This window comes from Gossypium raimondii, chromosome 10, assembly GCF_025698545.1.
Source record: "Gossypium raimondii isolate GPD5lz chromosome 10, ASM2569854v1, whole genome shotgun sequence".
In the NCBI taxonomy this organism is placed as follows: Eukaryota; Viridiplantae; Streptophyta; class Magnoliopsida; order Malvales; family Malvaceae; genus Gossypium; species Gossypium raimondii.
This window is the reverse complement of record NC_068574.1, coordinates 5,339,235-5,358,936: the sequence shown is the minus strand read 5'-3', so window position 1 is coordinate 5,358,936 and position 19,702 is coordinate 5,339,235. Positions and strand designations below refer to the sequence as shown.

The window sequence follows — 19,702 nt, the reverse complement described above, 5'->3', positions numbered from 1 at the left end:
TATTTTTGGGTTTTGAACTGTTCTCTGTTCAATTTTTCAATTGTTTCTTCCATTTTGTTTGACAATGGTTTGCCTGGTTTCTCATACGGGAAGAAATTTGCAGCGATACTATTACCTTGGCTATCGCCAAGTTGTCGGGTGAGTCCTCTTTTCCTATTTTGAAATGTCTGGAAAGTTTGAATATTTGGGTTTTTTTAAAGAAATGATATTTTGATTCTTGAATGAAGTTGGTAAAATGGGCTTTCTTTAGTTATGCGAAAGCTCTTCCTTTTATGGCCTTTTGATTCGTTTTTCCTACGTTCATGTTAATAGATTTTTTTTTTTGCCAGAGATTTAACTTGTCAATTATATTTCCATAATAGGCTATGATCTTTCTATCGAAATCTTGATTCTTTTGTTCTCTTAATGAACAAAGCAAGTTGTGAAACTCAAATAACTATGATTAAAAATGGTAGTCTTTAGATTGAAGGGTTTAGGAAAATTTTAGCAGTCAATGATGAAATTTGAGTAATTAATTTTTTGATTTATTTAGAATCATAACTTTCCTTTCCCTTTAAGAAAACTTAAATGCCTTAACATATAGTTTCCATACATTATTGGTTTAGTGAGAAAATGAACTTTTGATCTTAGGAAATCTCAGATTTTCTCTCTTTCTCAGATTTTCAGATGAAGAATGTTCTAACCAAGGATATTGTGTGGGTTGCCAATAGAGACTGGGAATGAAATGAGGGGAGTGAAGCGAAAATGGGTGTTTGGAAAGAGAGAAAATCTGGGAAACCAGTTAGAGGGGAAGAGAGAAGAAGAAAGAAGATGAAAAAAATAAAAAAAAAGTTATTTTGATGATGTCACCGATGATGTCGTTGTGATTATGTGTCACGCCACATAGGTTATCTCGTTGACCTGTCATTTGACTGACGGTCAACTCACGTTTACCGTTAAAATTGGACTGATTTCAAAAAAAAATCATAGCGTTGAGCGTGTCAATAGAAAAAAGATCAATGGCACAAAACTAAAAGGGCCCAAACGTTGAGGGTTTTTTTTTTTTTGCAATTATGCCTATATTTTTCTAGAATAATAATTTTACTGGTTTCTATTAAAGAAGAGAGAATTTTCGTTTTCACCCCAAAAGGAAAACTTTTTCTAGTTCTTTGTTTTGGTTCAATTGGTTCGACCCCACACTCGAAGTAGTTCATGGTACGAGAATAGCGAAGAAGATCGTTTGGTTGAAAGTTGAAAAACATCAAGGATTCGCATATCCAAAAATACAAGTATGTATTCAATTAAGGTTTCTTGCTATAAATATCACAAACCGAGTCGATTTTCAAAATTTTAATTTTCTGCTGTGTAAGAAAACTGTTTTCAAAGCGTATTTTTTCCAAAAATAACTCAATCGGTTCAATGCAGACGAGCATATTATGTTTTAAAATCAAGGTATCACAAAAAGGGCAAATTATGTAGAAGTAATCTCAAACAACATTCCAACCCAAATGAAGAGTAGAATGTCAGTTTATCCACCAGACTTAGGGTGGAGAACGGGCGATATGTGTATGGTGAGCTACCGTAATTAGGTGTAGCAGATTAAACTAGTTTTCACATTTAAGGAGCTTGCATACAAGTATTTTTGTTATGTTTAATTAATTTTATTTAGTTTTACGAACATTCAATAAAATATGCAAATCAAGTCTTTTATTGACCTTAAAGGTCGAATGAGGCTTAAAGGAGAACTAATGTACTTCGCGAGTGTGCAGGACACCATTAGAAAGCATTTCAAGCCAATACTGAACGCCATGTCGCAACATGGGAGATCTAATGTCGCAACATAGGGAGAAAAATAGAGAAAGTGAAAGACAGTCTTCAATGTCGCGACATACCATTGAAGATGGCTGCAGAGGAGCATATTGGTTGCTATGTCGGGACACAGGTCTTGGTGTGTCACAACATCGACTCTGTGACGAGAATAAAATATGAAGTAAGGGTGTTTTGATCTGCACAATCAAACTTAAAGCTTGAGAACGTCAGCTAACCTAGGGTTAAGGATGACGACTACCTGAAGGCTATAAATAAACCTCTGTGGCATACATTATAGACACCATTCTATTAGCTCAGGTTCTTTTCTTATGTTTTAGATTTGTTTTATTGTTTCTCTTAGGTTTTCATAGTTTAGCTTATTTATTTCTTCAAGAGATCTGATTGTAAAGTAAGATCAACTTTTGTGGATTTGTATTATTCAATATCAATAAGGCTTTCTTAAACTCTCTATTCCGTTTCATTCTTCATGATCAATTCTTCCATTCTTTCCATGTTGTTTATTAAAGCCATAAGGAACTAATCCTTCTAAGGGGGATTAGCGAGTGGGGGCATGATTTTTTAACTATTTTGTAAGGTTACTCACTGGATCAATTGTTTGAAAAAAGAAGAATGTGAAACAAACCCTAGGCTTGACACCCTTGGGAAGTCATCAAAGTAGGAATTAACCCAAAATTGGTATTACCCATTCGTGAACACCTTTACCCAAGCTAATCTGGACTGTGAGGTCGGAAGATAAATAAATCTTGTTGACTCATTGTGTTAGTGGAAGATCGGAAGATCCTACTAGGGTAGCGACTAGTTGGTTGACGAGGAACCTGAGACGACAGTTAATTGGGATTGCTGAAGCGAGCTGATCATCCATCATCAGATTTGATTCACTTTATTTATCTCTATCTCTAGCAACTTTAATTTCTTTTTATGTTATTTTATTATTTTACAAACCCTAAACATATTTCTTATTTTACTCTCGTACTATAACTTAAAGTGTAACACCCTCTAACCCTAAATCGTCACCGAAACAGGGTTATAGAGCATTACTAGACATATCGGATAACTTATAACTAATTCACAAATAAATAACAGACATAGCATACTTTAATCATTTTCATTTCATATTTGTATAAATTATGTCATTTTAGTTCCATTTCATACGTATAACCAATTTAAACATCATTCTACAACCGTAATAACAAAACTCTTATACTTAACCTATACATCACCTAGGAACATGCCACATTATCAAAACAAAGGTACATCACTAAAATTTCTCTGAAGTCGAGATTGCTCTGGATGCTGGACCGGACACTGGCTTTCTACTAACCTATGCACGGAAACAACCGTACGCTGAGTATAGGTATACTCAGTGGTATTACCATAATTCAAATTAATAACATTAATCGATAAATTATATACATTTAATTTATGTCTACAATTATTCATTAATTATCTCATACTTTAAATCAACTTGATAATTAATAACAATAAGCAATATTTCAAATCTTGTATTTAATTGTACTCATACCTTATTTCACTATCTCAATACCATTGGATTTTTCACATCTCATTCCAATAGTTCATTTCAATTCATATACAATTCATTCAATTTATCACTATATTCAATATCAATTCTATTGTAATTTGTACTCATTAATATCATATAACAAAAATTTATTCTTAATCACATCATAAACTTTGGGTTCATAGCTTCAAATCTCATATCTCGATTTTCAATTCACATATCAACTCACAATTTCACTTTCTCATTTCTTTCCATAGCTCAATCAATCACACTTATTCAAATTTTCTCATTTCAATTATTTACCCCTATTAACAAGACTCGGACATTGGCGGATACACAGATCCAACCAAACACACCCGAATGGCACCCAGTGCCTCATTGGATAGTTCGAAGCAATAAAGTGACACCCAGTGTCTCATCGGCAGAGCTGAAGAAAGTTAGTACCCAGTACCTCATCGAATCTATCCGAAGTAACAGTATGACACCCAGTGTCTCATCGACTCAAGGTCGAAGTATCCCTGAACACTTCCAATCCTATGGCATGCCAACTATATCCGACTCAACTAAACTAGTTAATAGGGTATTCAAATCATTTTTTATTTCAAATTCACTTTCGATTCAATCACAATTCAATTTAGATTTACTTCCCACTTTCTAATCAATATACAATTCAATACCAATACATATTTCAGATATTCACATATAATCATACTTCGGTTCAATTCAAACCACTTTTCAATCAATACACAATTCACATATTCACACATATTCATAATTTAATTCACTTTTTTCAATTCATATACAATTCAATATCATTTAATTCAATATCGGTATTCACCTTATTTTTATTTACTAAACATATTATTCAAAATTCAACAATTACTATTAATAAATTCAATACCAATACGTATTTATCATTCAATTCAATCGTGATACTTACCTCAATTTGCTTATCATGTATATTAATTTAAAATTTAACAATTAATAATTAAATTCGAATTATAGTAATGCTAACTGAAATTTCTCTCGAGTCACTCCTTGTTCGCCTTCTCCTTTCCTTTCTCGGACAATGACTCTTGCACGACATTAGCTACGTAATTAAACAATTGAAAATCATTAATACACAATTTCATTAAAATATTTCCATTTATACCTAAACTTTACCTAAATTCTAATTTAATCCCTTATCAATACTAATTTTACTTTCCCAATCTAACTCCGTATGCTCTCTTAATTCTTACTATAAACTCATTTTAACTCTTCATTTTCACCATAAATCCGTAATTTCAAAATTCATTCAATTTAATCCCTATTAATTCAAAACTTATGTTTTATTTTACAAATTAACCTTTTACTAACTTTTAACTTGAAATTCAATCAATTTAATCCCTAATTCATCAATTAATTCAACATGAACAACATATAAAAATTTACTAACTTTCAAATTTTCAACTTAAATCAAGTAGTATTTTGTTCTAGGATTCTAAAATATCAAAATTACAAGAAAAGGAGCTCAATTAACTTACCAATTGAGCTTGGAACTTCAAAACCCCAATTCTCTTTTTTTTCTTTTCTTTCTCCTTTCTCCTTCTCTGTTTCGTTTTTCAATTCTGTTTCTTTCTCTTTTATTTCTTGGTTTATTATTATTATAATAATATAATATAACAATATACTTATTATTTAAGTAAACATAATATATAATATATATTTTAAATTAAAAATATCTTAGATATTTCTTTTCTTATGCCGCCTCAATTTAGGCTGATGGCATAATTGCCTATTTGGTCCTTTTAACATTCTTTAATCTATAATTAAACTTTTATCTTTATTGCAATTTAATCCTTTTCATAAGTAACCTCAATTTAGACAAATTCACTTAATTAAAACCTAATTAACTACACAACTAACTTCGTAAATATATTTACGAGTCCAATTTACTGAAATGGAGTCCCGGGAATATTTTTTTTCAATTTTATCCTTTTTAGTCAATTAACCATCGAAACGTTAAAATTTCTTAACGAAACTTTAATACTACCTTAATGACACTCCGTAAATATTTATAAAAATATTTACGGCTCAGTTTATAATATCGAGGTCTCGATACCTCATTTTCGACCCAATTTACCTAATAATTTCTTTTAAATCACAAAATTCACTAATTCAAAAATATTTCTAAAATCACGCTTAACTTATAATTATTAATTAATAAATTTTTCTAACTTTTTCATCGAATTTAGTGATCTCAAATCATTGTTCTGACACTACTAAAAATTAGGCTGTTACATAAAGTATTAATTAGATATTTAATTGTTTAGGTAAGATTGATTTAGTACTCGCCCCCTTGGGTACGATCCTCGGAGTACTCACCTACTTCATTATAAAATCTATATTACAACTCGACTCGTATACTTGAGGATATTGCCTCATAACTCTCTATTTTATTGCAGTATTCACACTCTAGACGTTAGTATGTCCGGAGGCGGTCATAAGGACAAGTGAGAATTCACCAGAATTGGTTGAATGGTCATAAGCAAATCAAGTAACGATCGCTCAGCGATCATTCCGCCATTAAGGAAAGGTGAAAGGCTAACAGGAGTCTGACACTCCAGACAAAACGGGATCATCTACACGAAACAGGGAGTAATGTGTGTTGGGTTCTTTTCTATTTAAACTTTGTTAGATGGGGTTTATTTTTTGTGTAATATGGTAAAGAAACTCACTAAGTTCATTCGAACTTACTAGGGGTTTTGACCTGTGGTTGTGGGATTCGTAAGATTAGGAACTTGATAAGGGACGAAGCCAGACCATGTTAGATTCAAGATCATCATTAGTAGGGTGTCATGCACATAAAAAAACGGTACCTTCAAAGGCTTTGCCTCGGGGTTGATTGCATTGTAATGAAGTAGTTACCGTAAAGTTCAGAATTGGAGATAGGAAACTTTTACTTTAATTTAGTGGTTTTGTTGTAAGATATACATACATTATTTAAATAAGTTCATCTTAAATTCATTAAGCTTAGAATTGGTCCTCGGTTCAAATCGGGTCCATTTTTGACACTCCATACCTGGATTTAGTGATCGGGACAGGTGAAGGTGTTACAATTTATACCAAAATTACTCAATCAAGGCACTTACCCTCAAAATAAAAAATAAGACAATGAAAAACTTGCTAAGTCGGGAGTCATTTGCTGGATGCTGTAATAACATTCTACTTATTAAAAATCTACTTGTACCTACGCATGAGAAAACAAGACTGTATGCTAAGTAAAAGTACTTAGTAGTATTACTATGATATAAGGCACAACAAGTAATCTTATACACATGAATATAATTAACTCTTATAAATTTTCAAGCCATTACATAAATAGACATGAATTTCATGTGACCATACACTTATCAATTACTCATGCTAAACATTTATTCATTAAACTAGGCTTAGTCTTTACATATATGCTACTTGTATAAAACCATGTTTGTATATGTTTAAGCATGATTCAGTATTACCATTTCAATTGATTCCAATCTATGAGCTCATTTATATTCAAGTACTCATTAGTTCATCATCAACTCAATTCAATCTGTCATCCTGGGCTACCTAGTAATGATGACTTACCACCCCGAATTATCCGGTAACGATGGTTTCTATAACTTACCAATTATGTCATCCCGAGTTACTCGGCAACGATGACTTAACACCTCGGATTGTCCAGAAATGATAGTTTACCACCTCGTATTGTCCGACAACAATGGTTTCTATAATCCATCAATTTTTTCATCTTGGGTTGCCCGAAAATGATGACTCACCACTTCAGATTGCCTAACAATGATGGTTTACCACCCCGAATTGCCCAACAACGATGGTTTACCACCCCGAATTGTCCGACAACGATGACTTACCATCTCAAATTACACGATAATGATGGTTTACCACGGTAGTTAGATCCCATAATATTTTAACTACATCCAATTATCATCTATCATAACATAATTCTATTTGATTCGATTCGTATTAACTGTCTATTACCAATTAAATTTGGAATTTATGCTCTATTCGATTTAGTCTTTATCCCAATTACAATCTTGATTTCAATAAGTAAATTGAAATTATTGTCAATGATATATCTCAATAGTGTATGATATAAATTAACTTGAAATTTGCAGTAATTGAACAAGTTTTGAATTATAGAAATACATACCAGGAATTTCGAGCTATTCGTCGTCGGCTTTAACTTTTCCTTTCCCTCTAGAGAAACCTGAATCAACGTTAGCTACGGATTAACATAAACACAGAATATCATTAATATTCAACCAAATTCACACTCAATTGTCATTTTATACGAACTTTTTATTTTATTCAATTTAGTCCCTAAAATCGAAATGAGCATAACTTTCAAATCTAAGATTCAATTTACAAACTGACTTCACTTTCATCCATAATAAACCCTCTAATGCATATTTCTATTCATACTTCCTAACAATTTTACACTTTATTCACTTTAGTCATTATGTGTAAAAACTAACAATCAAACTTTACAAACTAGTTTTTTTTTCACATCCAAGCTTAAAATCTAACAATTTAACAAAAAAAATTTCAAGAAATCAACAATGGAAACGTTTGAAAACTTTATTAGTTTACAAATTGGTACAAGGTTTAGCTAAATCAAGCTCTTAGAACCTCAAAAACATAAAAATTACAAGAAAATAAACTAATTTGAACATACCAATCAAGGCCAAAACTTCAACTATTGCTTAGGTTTTCTTTCTTTTTTTAGTTTCAGCCTAAGGAGAAAGAAGATGGTGAAATGTTTTTCTTCCTCTATTATCTTATATTTTAAGCATTTAAATTTTAAGTTATTTAACTTTAACTAATTTTAATTTCCATCAATGAAGAGACATGAACATTACCCTCCACTATTCTATGCTTTAACATGGTCTATTTGTTATTTTAAACCTCAGGTTAATTGCAATTTAAGTCATCAATTCATTTCCTATTTAAAAATCTATAGCGTTAAAACTTTTACAATTTAGTCTCTAGGCCCTAATTAATCACTAATTCGGAAAAAATTACCTATCCAAAATTCAATTCACTTGTATAATAAATTTGTACATATTTAATAATATTTACAAGCTCGGTTTACAGAAACGGGGCCTGAAATTACATTATCTGACACTATTGACTTTTGAATCGTTATAAAGTTGAAGAATCGATTTTTGGATGTTGGAACAACTTCTCAAATTCCTGATGATCGCCTATACCTACGTACAGTGAAAAAAATCATACGTTGAACAATAAGGCTCAGTGGTAAATTTATAATCTAAGGTATATAAAACATAAGCATTAGCATTAAACTTTAAGCTAAAATTTGTAATTTGCACATAACATCTAGCCAATACATAAACTAACTGTCAACCTGCCCAATATCAAACAAAGAACATAGCCATTATTGTATCAATGCCAAAATAACATATATATCCAATTTACCACGAGTATGACCAATTCCAACCTACCTATCAATAGCCAACCACTCCTTACATACCAGTTCAATATTAACCATGAATCAAACATTCTTTATAACATATCATCAACATTACATTACTCATGTATTATGATACACAATTCATTTCCTTTGTTGTCATCTTATTCAACTCATTTCTGGCGTTTATCGACTCATTTGCATTCATCTCGGTCCTCATGGCTCGTTTTTAACTAATTTACATGATTGTCAACATGTTTCCATGCATCCCAATTCACATGTATACACAATTGGTCCAAAAGGCATCATATATTACCATATTCACATCATTTACCAAACTTATAATTTACAACCCTTATTAACCTAACTCGGACTCGAACAGATACTCAGATCGTCCAATCGACACACCTAACTAGCACCAAAGTGCATCATCAAATAAACCAAAGTAGGGTAACTAGAACTTAACATGCATACTGGCGTACAAAACGCATCTTGGCGCACAAAGTGCATACTAGCAGACAAAGATCATCTTGGCACACGGAGCGCGTATCTGGCACACAAAGTGCATCCTGGCGCATAAGCGTGTAATCCCGTACACAACTCAATCCTATGACATGTCAACTATATCTGACACATCCCGAACAGTAATAGGGTACAAATATTCAATTCATTTACAATTTAATACGATTTCCATTTATCAATTATATTCAGAATCACAACCAAATCAATTAACATATCACATAAGTTTCATGCCATTCAATACATTTTCTTCCAATCTCATAGCACTTATCATATTCTGAGTAATTCATAATATTTTACAACTTATTCAATTCAGTCTCTCATTTCGACAATTCACAATCAAGCTTAATTCAATGGCTTTTATTATCACTAGGTACTCAACTTGATATTTCTAAATGCAGTTAATGTGAAGATGCAATCAATTAAAGCGAGTTTATATCGTAAATGTACAAAGCGTGGTCTCGCATCACTCATTGACAACTCTCGTTTTTTCTTTTCTTCTCAAAGGTTCTACGTTGATTTTAACTAGGAATAATCACAAAAGATATAATTTTAAAACTTCTCCCTTTTATCTCTTGGTAAATTAATTGTGATTAATTCAAGATATCAAATACTACATACATTGATTCTTTATGATACAATTAATTTTTTTAATTATAAAAACACTTGGATAGAATTAGATAGTTACATTCAAATTTTAAATAAATAATTAAATGAATTAAATAAATTAAAAATATTTAAGCCTATCAAGTCTAACTTTTTTAGCATACATTAATTCTTTACTTTATTCACGAATACTACCAAGAAATAGCATGGGTAACAGTAAATTATGTTGTCATTGTATAGTGAAACGAGGTGCAAAAGACAATAGTGCCACAGTGTATGAATTATTTGATAGAGAATTCAGAACTCAAAACTTTTCCTTTATGTGTCCAACCTTTCGCTTTCGAAGATGGATTGATCCCTCGAGGAAATATTTCACTATTATTTGCTAAGAGCTGCTCACATGCCTGCCATGTTAAAAATTTGCAGAGAATATTGATATTCTTTGTGAAAGGGAAAAGCTGCCCTAAGACCGTAGGCGCAGAGCGAAATGCAGAAAGATCATGAACTAGACCCGTTGTTATTTAAGTAATGGACAACCATGTGCACCAATAAGGTTTTATCAAAATGCAAGTTCCCCCCTTGTGTATATAGCTGCATTGTATTTGTATTTGAGCCCATTGGAAATAGTTAAGAAAACCCCTTCTCCAAATGTATGAAATGCCTTCCATGATTTTATATTATAACTAGTAAATGATGACATACAACTCAAAAACCCTACTGCTGCATAAAAACTTGAAATAACATATTAAACCCACCACAAAGGAGTGGGCAAAACTGGATTCAATGGTCAGATATGTTTAAGAACATTTAACTTAAGACGCTAGATAGGGAGAAAAATAAGAAACTTGCCAAAACAACAAAACACCTTGCCTCAACAATCTTCAAAAAGGGTGTCTAATCTCATCAAAGGAGATCAGCAACGTTTGATGGCAGCTCCTCAATGACCACATTATAGAACTTTTGGATGTCAAAAAGCATCCTCTCATCATCTGTAGTCACAAAGTTGATGGCCACACCTTTTCTCCCAAACCTTCCACTTCGACCGATACGGTGGAGGTAGTTTTCTGGTTGAGTAGGCAGATCATAGTTTATGACTAGAGAGACTTGCTGCACGTCAATACCTCGAGCAAGGAGATCAGTGGTGATGAGAACCCGAGATGAACCAGAGCGGAATTCACGCATGATAACGTCGCGAGTGTTCTGGTCCATGTCTCCATGGGTGGCAGACACTGTGTGGTCACGGCTTCGCATCTTGTCAGTTAACCAGTCGACCTTACGCCTGGTATTCACAAAAATGACACTCTGGGTAATGGCTAGGGTCTCGTAAAGATCACACAGAGTTTCAAGCTTCCACTCTTCCTTTTCAACATTCACATAAAACTGCTTGATACCCTCCAGGGTTAGCTCATCACGCTTTACCAAAATTCTCACAGGCTTATTCATAAATTTCCTAGTAATCTCGAGGGCCTCCGGCGGCATTGTGGCAGAAAACACTCCAACCTGAATCTTGGCTGGAAGCAGCTGGAAGATATCATAGATCTGAAAGATATAACAACGTTATTAGAGCAGAAAAATATCAAAACCTAAGATTTCAAAGTTCATTTGAATGGGAAGATAACATGATGAAATAACAAACCTGATCCTTAAAACCACGGGAAAGCATCTCATCAGCCTCATCCAAGACAAACATCTTGATATAATCTGGACGAAGTGACTGCCTTCTCAACATGTCAAAGACACGACCAGGAGTACCAACAACAACATGAACACCACTTTGAAGAATGCGCTGATCCTCACGAACACTTGTCCCACCAACACAAGCATGGACCTTAACACCAAGGTAATCACCAAGTGCTCGCATGACCTTCTCAATCTGTTGTGCCAACTCCCTCGTGGGTGCCAAAACCAGAGCCTGGCATTGGACTACAGCATAGTCAAGTTGCTGTAGAATTCCAGAGCAGAAAGTCGCTGTTTTCCCAGTTCCGGATTGTGCCTGTTGAATCACATCAAGACCCTTGCAAAATGGTACAATTCCTCTTTGCTGAATAGCAGAAGGCTTCTCAAAACCTTAAATGGGGATTTAGCATAAATTAGCAAAAATGAAAACATAGAAATATTATTTTAGTTCGAACAAATGGCAGACTATGATATGTGAAGAATTTATGAAAGCAAATTACAAACTTTATGATTTTTTTTCCAGTGTATTACATACCATATGCATAGATACCCCTCAGAAGGTTCTCTTGAAGTCCCATTGCATCAAAACTGTCATAAACTTCATCATAACTTGTGAAAAAGTCATCTCCATCGGTCTGGAGCCTGTGAGTTTTGACCACATAAACATCACCAAATGGTAAAACAAATATCATTTTATATGTATAAATCATAAATAGAAAAACAGGCAAAGAGAGAAAAGCATATGTCAACTACAAACAAGAAACTTACAGCTCAGTCATTTTCTGGTCATATTGACGAGCATCAAATTGGGATCCTTCTGGTGCCAAACCTGCCATGACTGCAGAAGGAAGAAAAAAAATGAAGCTATTAAGCGTAGTTCAGCCCACAAATTACAGCCTTTCAGTTTAAGAATATAACAGGATACTGATAAATAAATCAAGATGCCACCAACCATATAAACACCAAAATTTATAAAAATTTATTCGCAATTAAGGTCAATGCCTTTCAATATTGACAAAATGTAAAAGAAGAGCCAAACTTGCACTCCATGTGAAGCAGAGAGCAAGCATTAACTTCTGATTTAATATCTGGAGAAGATACAAAGAGGCAGATGGCTATCTGATAATTGGATCGCAATCCTCCATCAGACACCACATTGTCCACTTCTCCAATATTTCACTGGGAGCCAGGCACTTAAAAAGAAAACTGTTTAACAAACTCTTATCACCAAATCTTTAAACATTACAGCACAAGTCACATGCTGAACTGAAGACACTTCTAGGGAACACATAATCATTACTCATCAGTTAATTATACATCCATTCTGATGTTAATAATCCTAATCCCAGGCAACTTACTGTAATAAACCCAAATCCAGATTTCAGCTCCAACAAAATATGATACTTGCTAAATCTCAGCCGTAAACTAAACCATTATAAAACACTTCCACAAGTATTTTTTTTCCTTTAACAAATTGCATTAATTTTATAGTGATTTCAACCCCAAAGCTGGCAATATCAAACATAACAGTTATGATCTATTCCCAACCAAAAAGGAAAAGAAAACAAGTCATACTTTTTTTTTCTTAAATAACAGAAGCTCAGGTTACTATAAACTTTCCAAATTCCTACCATTTGGAACCTAATAAAATACAACCCCTTTTTATTCCTTCTATTCCTATTCAAAATCCAACAATTTTTTTTAAACTTTTGATAAACACGTATAGCAAGGCTAGTCTAGCTGAGCTACAAACTTATTAAAATCTCAAATCTCAAAATATTTAAAGAAAAACTACGTGAACTGATAAATCTCAAAACCAGAAACCCAGAAAGATAAAAAGAAAACAGATCAAACCCAGATCCCATACAGTAAAACGAATCCAATAAACATCAAATAAAACCCAACAAAAGAAAAACATAGATTCAACAAGAAACCAATCAAACACAAACACCCAAACAAAACAAAACAAAAAAGAGAAGAAAAGAGGGAAAAAGGAGCAACCTGGAAGAGTAGGAGCAATAAAAGAAGAGAGTGTTTAGAGCGGTTGTTTGGATTGAGAAATAGAGACTCCTCGGATCTGCGCCGTGGAGTTGATAGGCAAAGACGATAGCGAAAAGGCAAAATAACAATACAACAAATCTTAAGTGCTTGGAATTGTTCCTCTTTTAGGTTTTTATATAACCCTTTCAACTTTTTTTTTGAATAACCCTGGCCAACTCCTACTTCACATCAAAAACCCTTTTCTTTTTTCCCCTCTTTCCCTTTTTGCCCTTCCTTGTTTTCCATTATTCTGTTTATGTCCTTAGTTGATTGGATTGGCTTGGTCTCTATGTTTTTATAACTCTATGTCCAAATTTTGATTTAGATTTACTCCAATAAACTCGAAATTCTACTTATTACTCGTAAATAAATAACAATATATCAAATTTTACTTTATGTAATTAAAAATATTAAATTTATTATTTAAATATTGTCAAATTAATCCGGATTACAAATTATCTTATTTAACATTCCATTTGATAGAATGGACTAAAACAAAATTAATTATTAAGTTGTTTTAGAATATTCAAGTGTACGTGGTTTCCTAAAAAACGTATGTGGTTGATTAAATTTTAGTTTGGTTGAAGTTGTTGTAATTGTAACAATTAAAATTGCGTGGATTCAAATGTGTTTAAATAAATATTATTTTACAAATTAAGGATTTAAAAGGAGTTTGGATGATAATAAGTATGGGTGAGTAAGAAAATTGAAAGACAACCTAATATAAAATGTTGGAGAATTAATAAAACACAAGTTAAAAATATTCGCTCCTTTTTTAATTTATAATTAATTATATTTTTATGATGTAAAAAAAAATTTTGAAATAAATCTCAGATTGGGCTAAATAAAACTTAGGAATTTACATAAGAGTTCAAAAACATTGAAAAAATAGAAACCCAGTAATTAGACTAGGCCCAACAAAATGAAAAACAAAAACATTAATAAAAAGGAAACCTAATCACCTAGGAAATGAAAAAAGGAAACAACTCAGCAGCACATTAATTAGCCGTTCCCTCTGCCCAATCAGCCTCAACAGTCATAACGCGTCTTGTCCCTTCAATTTCAAATCACCTTTCAAGACGTTTTGAAAATCAAAAGCTTAGTATAGTAACTCTGAAATCTGCTTTACTCCGAAACCATCTCTCCATTTCTCCCTTATCCTGCTTCAATCTGGTTCTCTCACCCTGTCGATTTCAGCTTGAATCTCTGCGACTCCAGGGACTCTTCCGACCAGGTAATCTCCTCTATTACTCTTAATCGCTTCAGATGCTAGAATATGCGCAAGGTTATTTGTAGATCTTGGGGTATATTCGAACTTACAATCTTTAAAGTATAGCGAAAGCTGATGGATATCATGAATAAACGCACTGACTAGTGATTTATCTGGATTTTTTGTTTTACACTTCTTTATTATTGATAACGAATCTCCTTCAATAATAACTCTGTCCCACTGCATGTGAACGCCGATCTGGAGGGCTTTCCTGCATGCAATTGCTTCCGCTCCAAAAGCTGATGGAACCCATTGAAGAACCTCCGAACAAGATAAGAGAACTAACCCTCTTCGTCTCTGGCTACAACTCCAATAGCCGCTTTATTTTGTCCTCTTACATAAGCTGCATCAAAATTGATTTTGACAAAACTGTCTGTTGGTCTTATCCATTTTTCCACAGTTATGGAAGATTGTCGACTAGTTTTAGCAACTGAGTCTAACTCAAGAATGTAACTATTAACAAAACTCCCCATTTCTTTTGTAGATTTACTTCTTTTGTTATGTAATCTGTTGTTCCTATCACCTCAAATGGCCCATACTGCAACACAGAAAATCCGACGGTGGGATGCTGAACACTGAGAAAAGACCCAGGTTAACCACTGTTGAAACCCTATCTGGTTATCCTGCACATATCTAAGGAATGATAACTCTCTCCACACTGATATTGTAACAGGGCACTCTCGAAAAAGATGTTCCATGGATTCAGACCCAAAACCACACCGAGGAAACACTGAAGTACTCGTTAGCCGTCTAAGTAACATATTAGCGCGAGTAGCTAGGAAGTTCCACGAGATCTTCCAAACTATAATTTTGATTTTTGAGGGTATATCGAGAAGCCATAGTTTCCTATAGAAGTCCTTGTAGTTAATTTGTAAAGCATAAGCTCTAGGATTATATGCAATATTTTGTAATAGTTTATAGGAGCTGCGTACTGTGAACTCCCCCGATGCTTCGGCACTCCAAACTTGAAAGTCTTCGTGTGGTTTTTCAGCCAGCGGGATACTGAGAATCATCTCTGCTACATCCTCCGAGAAGGTATGCTCTATCAACTCCTTTTTCCATGTTCTACTGTTTGAATCAATTAATTCCGCAACCTTGCTGTCATTCAAATTTGAATTCATAACTGGTAGTATAACACGCGGTAAAACTGGAATCCAATTATCACGGCTGATCGAAATATTTGTGCCTTTACCCACCCTCCAGCATAATCCCTCAGCTAAGACACCCTTAGTAGCCCAAATACTCTTCCATGTATACGAAGCATTATTTCCCAAACTTGAATTTAAAAAATCAACTTTTGGAAAATACTTCACTTTTAATACTTTTGTTACTAAAGAATTTGGGTTGTTCAAGATACGCCACCCCTGTTTAGCAAGAAGGGAAATATTAAACTGAGCCATATTCCTGAATCCCATTCCACCATCATCTTTAGGACGACATAAATACTTCCATTGACACCAATGAATACCTCTTCTTTTATGCGCTTTCAGCCACCAGAACTTAGCAAATATGTTTTCAAAATCTCCACAGAGAGTCTTTGGTAATAAGAAACACGACATAGCATAGGTAGGGATAGTCTGTAACACTGATTTAATAAAAATTTCTTTACCACCTTGTGATAACCATCTAGTACTTCACCCCTCAATCCTAGTAAAAATCTTCTCTTTTAATTGTTGGAAGGATTCCTTCTTCCTTCGACCAACCATGTTCGGAAGCCCCAAGTAACGTTCTAAGTTTGTAGAAATCCGCACCCCCAGCTTTGTCGATGCTTCTTCCTTCTTCTCCTCAGATGTATTCATACTAAAGAAAATTGAAGGCTTATTGAAGTTAACACATTACCCAGAACACTAACCATATTCCTTCAAAATATTTTTTAGACTACTAGCACCCCTATTTGAAGCTTCCCCGAACAAAATACAGTCATCTGCAAAAAGTAAATGTGTAATTTTTGGTCCACTTCTGCTCGCTTTTGCACCTTTTAGCATTCTCGCCTTTGAAGCCAACCTTATCAATGATGATAATCCTTCACTACATATCAAAAAAAGAAAAGGGCTCAAAGGATCCCCTTGGCGTAATCCTCTAGTTGGTGAAAAGATTCTACCACTTCCTCCATTGATATTAACTGCATAAGATGTCGTGGAAACACAATTCATAATCAGCCTAACCCACTCTGCTGCAAAACCCATTCGTAACATTACGTCCTTCAAAAATCCCCACTCAACCCTATCATATGCTTTGCTTATATCAATTTTTACTGCCATATATCCTTTTTTTCCTGTACGCTTCCGCCGAAAAGTGTGCAAGATTTCATAAGCTAGTAGCACATTTTCAGTTATTAGCCTTCCCGGAACAAATGCACTTTGGGATTCATCAATACATCTTCCAATAACTCCTTGAAGTCGATTAGCAATTGTTTTTGCGACCATTTTGTAAATTACCGAACATAAGCTAATGGGCCTGAAATTAACAATACTTGTGGGATTTGGGATTTTTGGAATCAGTACAATATCTGTACGATTAAAAGAACCAAAACTGGCACCGTTATTTAAGATATCCAAACATAACTTTGTTGTTTCCTTACCCACAATATGCCAGAATTTCTGAAAGAAAATAGCTGGAAAACCGTCATGTCCTGGGGCTTTTGTAGGTCTCATTCCCATTAATGCTGCATATAATTCGTCTGCTGTAAACGCTGCCAATAGCTCTCCATTAGTATCAGTGGAAATATTTTCTTTTATTCCTGATAACAGATGTGAACATTCCTCCACTCTTTTTGTCGTAAAGAGCTCTTGAAAATATGAGGACGCTACTTCATTAATCTCACTCTCCTCAATAGCTTCTCCTCCTTCAGCTTTCTCCAACCTGGAAATTGTATTTATACGTCTACGATATGTAGCAAATCTATGAAAAAAGGCTGAGTTCTTATCCCCTGCTTGAAACCAGTTCGCCCTTGCCCTCTGTTCCCAGTAAATTTCATCTTTATCAATTTTCATATTCAGGTGAATCTTGGTGTCAATGATTTCTATCAATGTGTTATCATTCCTATCCTCTGCCAGTAACTTATCAAGCTGCTTTATTAACTTCTTCTTTAATCCTTCTCTTCCTTTCTTGATTATTCTCGCCCAAATTAATAAATCAGCCTGCAGTTTTCCAATTTTCTCGTCAAAAGCACCTGTTCCTGATTCCCAAGAATCTCTAATAGCTCTTTCGCACGTTTCTTCCATCAGCCACCACGCCTCAAATTTAAACTTTGAATTACCCTTATGATTTCTATCACCGTCCGTACTAATTAGAAGTGGGCAATGATCAGACATTGTGTAAGAGAGATGGTTAACCCTACCTACCGGAAAGAGGAGCCTCCATTTATCGTTTATCACCCCCTATCAAGTCTTTCTCTAATATTTGTCTCAGGTAAATTTCCCCTTTCCCATGTAAACCATACTCCTGAATATCCCAGATCTTCTAAATGACATTGTTCAAGGGCTTCTCAGAATGCATGCATTCTGCTCTCGTCTCTTTGGATGCCCCCACACTTCTCATAAGAGTATAAGATCTCATTAAAATCACCACTAACCAGCCATGATAATTCTTATCAAGCCCCAAAGTTATCAACAAATTCCATGAAACGTTCTTATTCTGAACATATGGAGAACCATAAAACCCTGTAAATCTCCACTCTTCTTTAACCTGCTCCTCTTTAACCAAAACATCAATATGGTTTTTAGAAAAACTCCGTAGACTAATTATCAAATCTCCTTTCCTAGCAAAACATAAACCTCCTTTTGAGCCTTTAGCCTCGACATCAATTCCATGCATATAACCGCAACTCCGTCTAACCTTTTCCATCTTCTGTTTATCAACTTTAGTCTCCATCAAGAAGACCACTTGGGGATTATGCTGCTTTAGGAAAAAACGCAGCCTTCTACCAGCTCGTGGACTCCTCAATCCACGAACATTCCAACTTACAATTTTCATTGCGTCCGGTCAGCTTGCCTATTGGCAGCCGCCGATCTCATTAAGTCTTGTACTTCGCTTTGCTCAACATTATCTGTCATCATCACTGAAGGACCAGTGTCATAATCCACTTGAGTCTTTCGTTTCAGCCTCTTAATTCCATCTTTGTTATTTTCTTGAAAAAAGCTTGTCAAATCTGCATCTAAGGACTTCCTCTTCCTCACATAACTTTCAGCTTTTGTTGTTGTTTTGCCAGTTTATACGCTTCTCATTATCTCCCCCTCTTCCTTTGGACTTAAATTTTCCTGTGAAGCCCTCATCTCAATGTATCCGTCCTCAGCATGTTTTATACTATTGGGTGTCTTCTTTTCCCCTCCAATGTATGAACTTTGCAGCCCTGTTTGCTTCATCAAGCTATTAAATTTCATACTTTCTTTTCCAATTAATTTTGATTCTGCTTTTAATGCTACCGAGTAAGAGGGATTATCACTAACTTTACTTTTTTTTTCAGGTGGTATCTGAGTGCAGTTGCTCAACCCATGCCCCATTCTTCCACATCCAAAACAGAACAATGGCAAATTTTCATACTTAAAAGAGATCCAAACTTTACTAACATAATCAGTAGAGACAAAAATACCTCTTCTAAGTGGTTTCTGAGCGTCTAAATTAATTCTGAGTCGACAAATTTCTTCACTAACTTCAAATCTGAGAACCCCACCAAACGTTCCACCAATAGCATGTAATAAATCTTTTTATCGAATTCTGGAGAACACGATTCAATTTTTATCCAAAATGGTGATGAAGTAAGCTTGATCTGATCCCTTTCCATCGCTTG

At 34.2% G+C, this 19,702-nt stretch overlaps 1 protein-coding gene and 1 non-coding gene across 2 annotated transcripts; both read right to left on the bottom strand.

Moving 5' to 3' along the window:
- Positions 1-10,575: 10,575 nt before the first annotated feature.
- On the bottom strand, positions 10,576-13,803 carry LOC105777103 (eukaryotic initiation factor 4A-14). Its single transcript, XM_012600168.2, has 5 exons — positions 13,605-13,803; positions 12,372-12,441; positions 12,139-12,245; positions 11,563-11,993; positions 10,576-11,465 (listed from the first exon to the last, which is right to left on the bottom strand). Exons 2-5 carry the CDS (start codon positions 12,437-12,439, stop codon positions 10,830-10,832), a joined length of 1,242 nt encoding a protein of 413 aa, XP_012455622.1. The 5' UTR covers positions 12,440-12,441; positions 13,605-13,803; the 3' UTR covers positions 10,576-10,829.
- LOC128034377 (small nucleolar RNA snoR98) lies at positions 12,621-12,731 on the bottom strand. The gene has a single exon (XR_008190502.1). It is a non-coding gene; the product is annotated as a small nucleolar RNA snoR98 (small nucleolar RNA).
- Positions 13,804-19,702: the final 5,899 nt, after the last annotated feature.

Bases quoted from the DNA above. Each gene is read 5' to 3' on its own strand.
- LOC105777103 (XM_012600168.2), bottom strand. From the start codon at position 12,439: ATGGCAGGTTTGGCACCAGAAGGATCCCAATTTGATGCTCGTCAATAT. The intron at 12,246-12,371 runs GTAAGTTTCTTG...CAAAACTCACAG, and splicing joins GACCAGAAAATGACTGAGCT to GCTCCAGACCGATGGAGATG. The intron at 11,466-11,562 runs GTTTGTTATTTC...TATATCTTTCAG, and splicing joins CCCGTGGTTTTAAGGATCAG to ATCTATGATATCTTCCAGCT.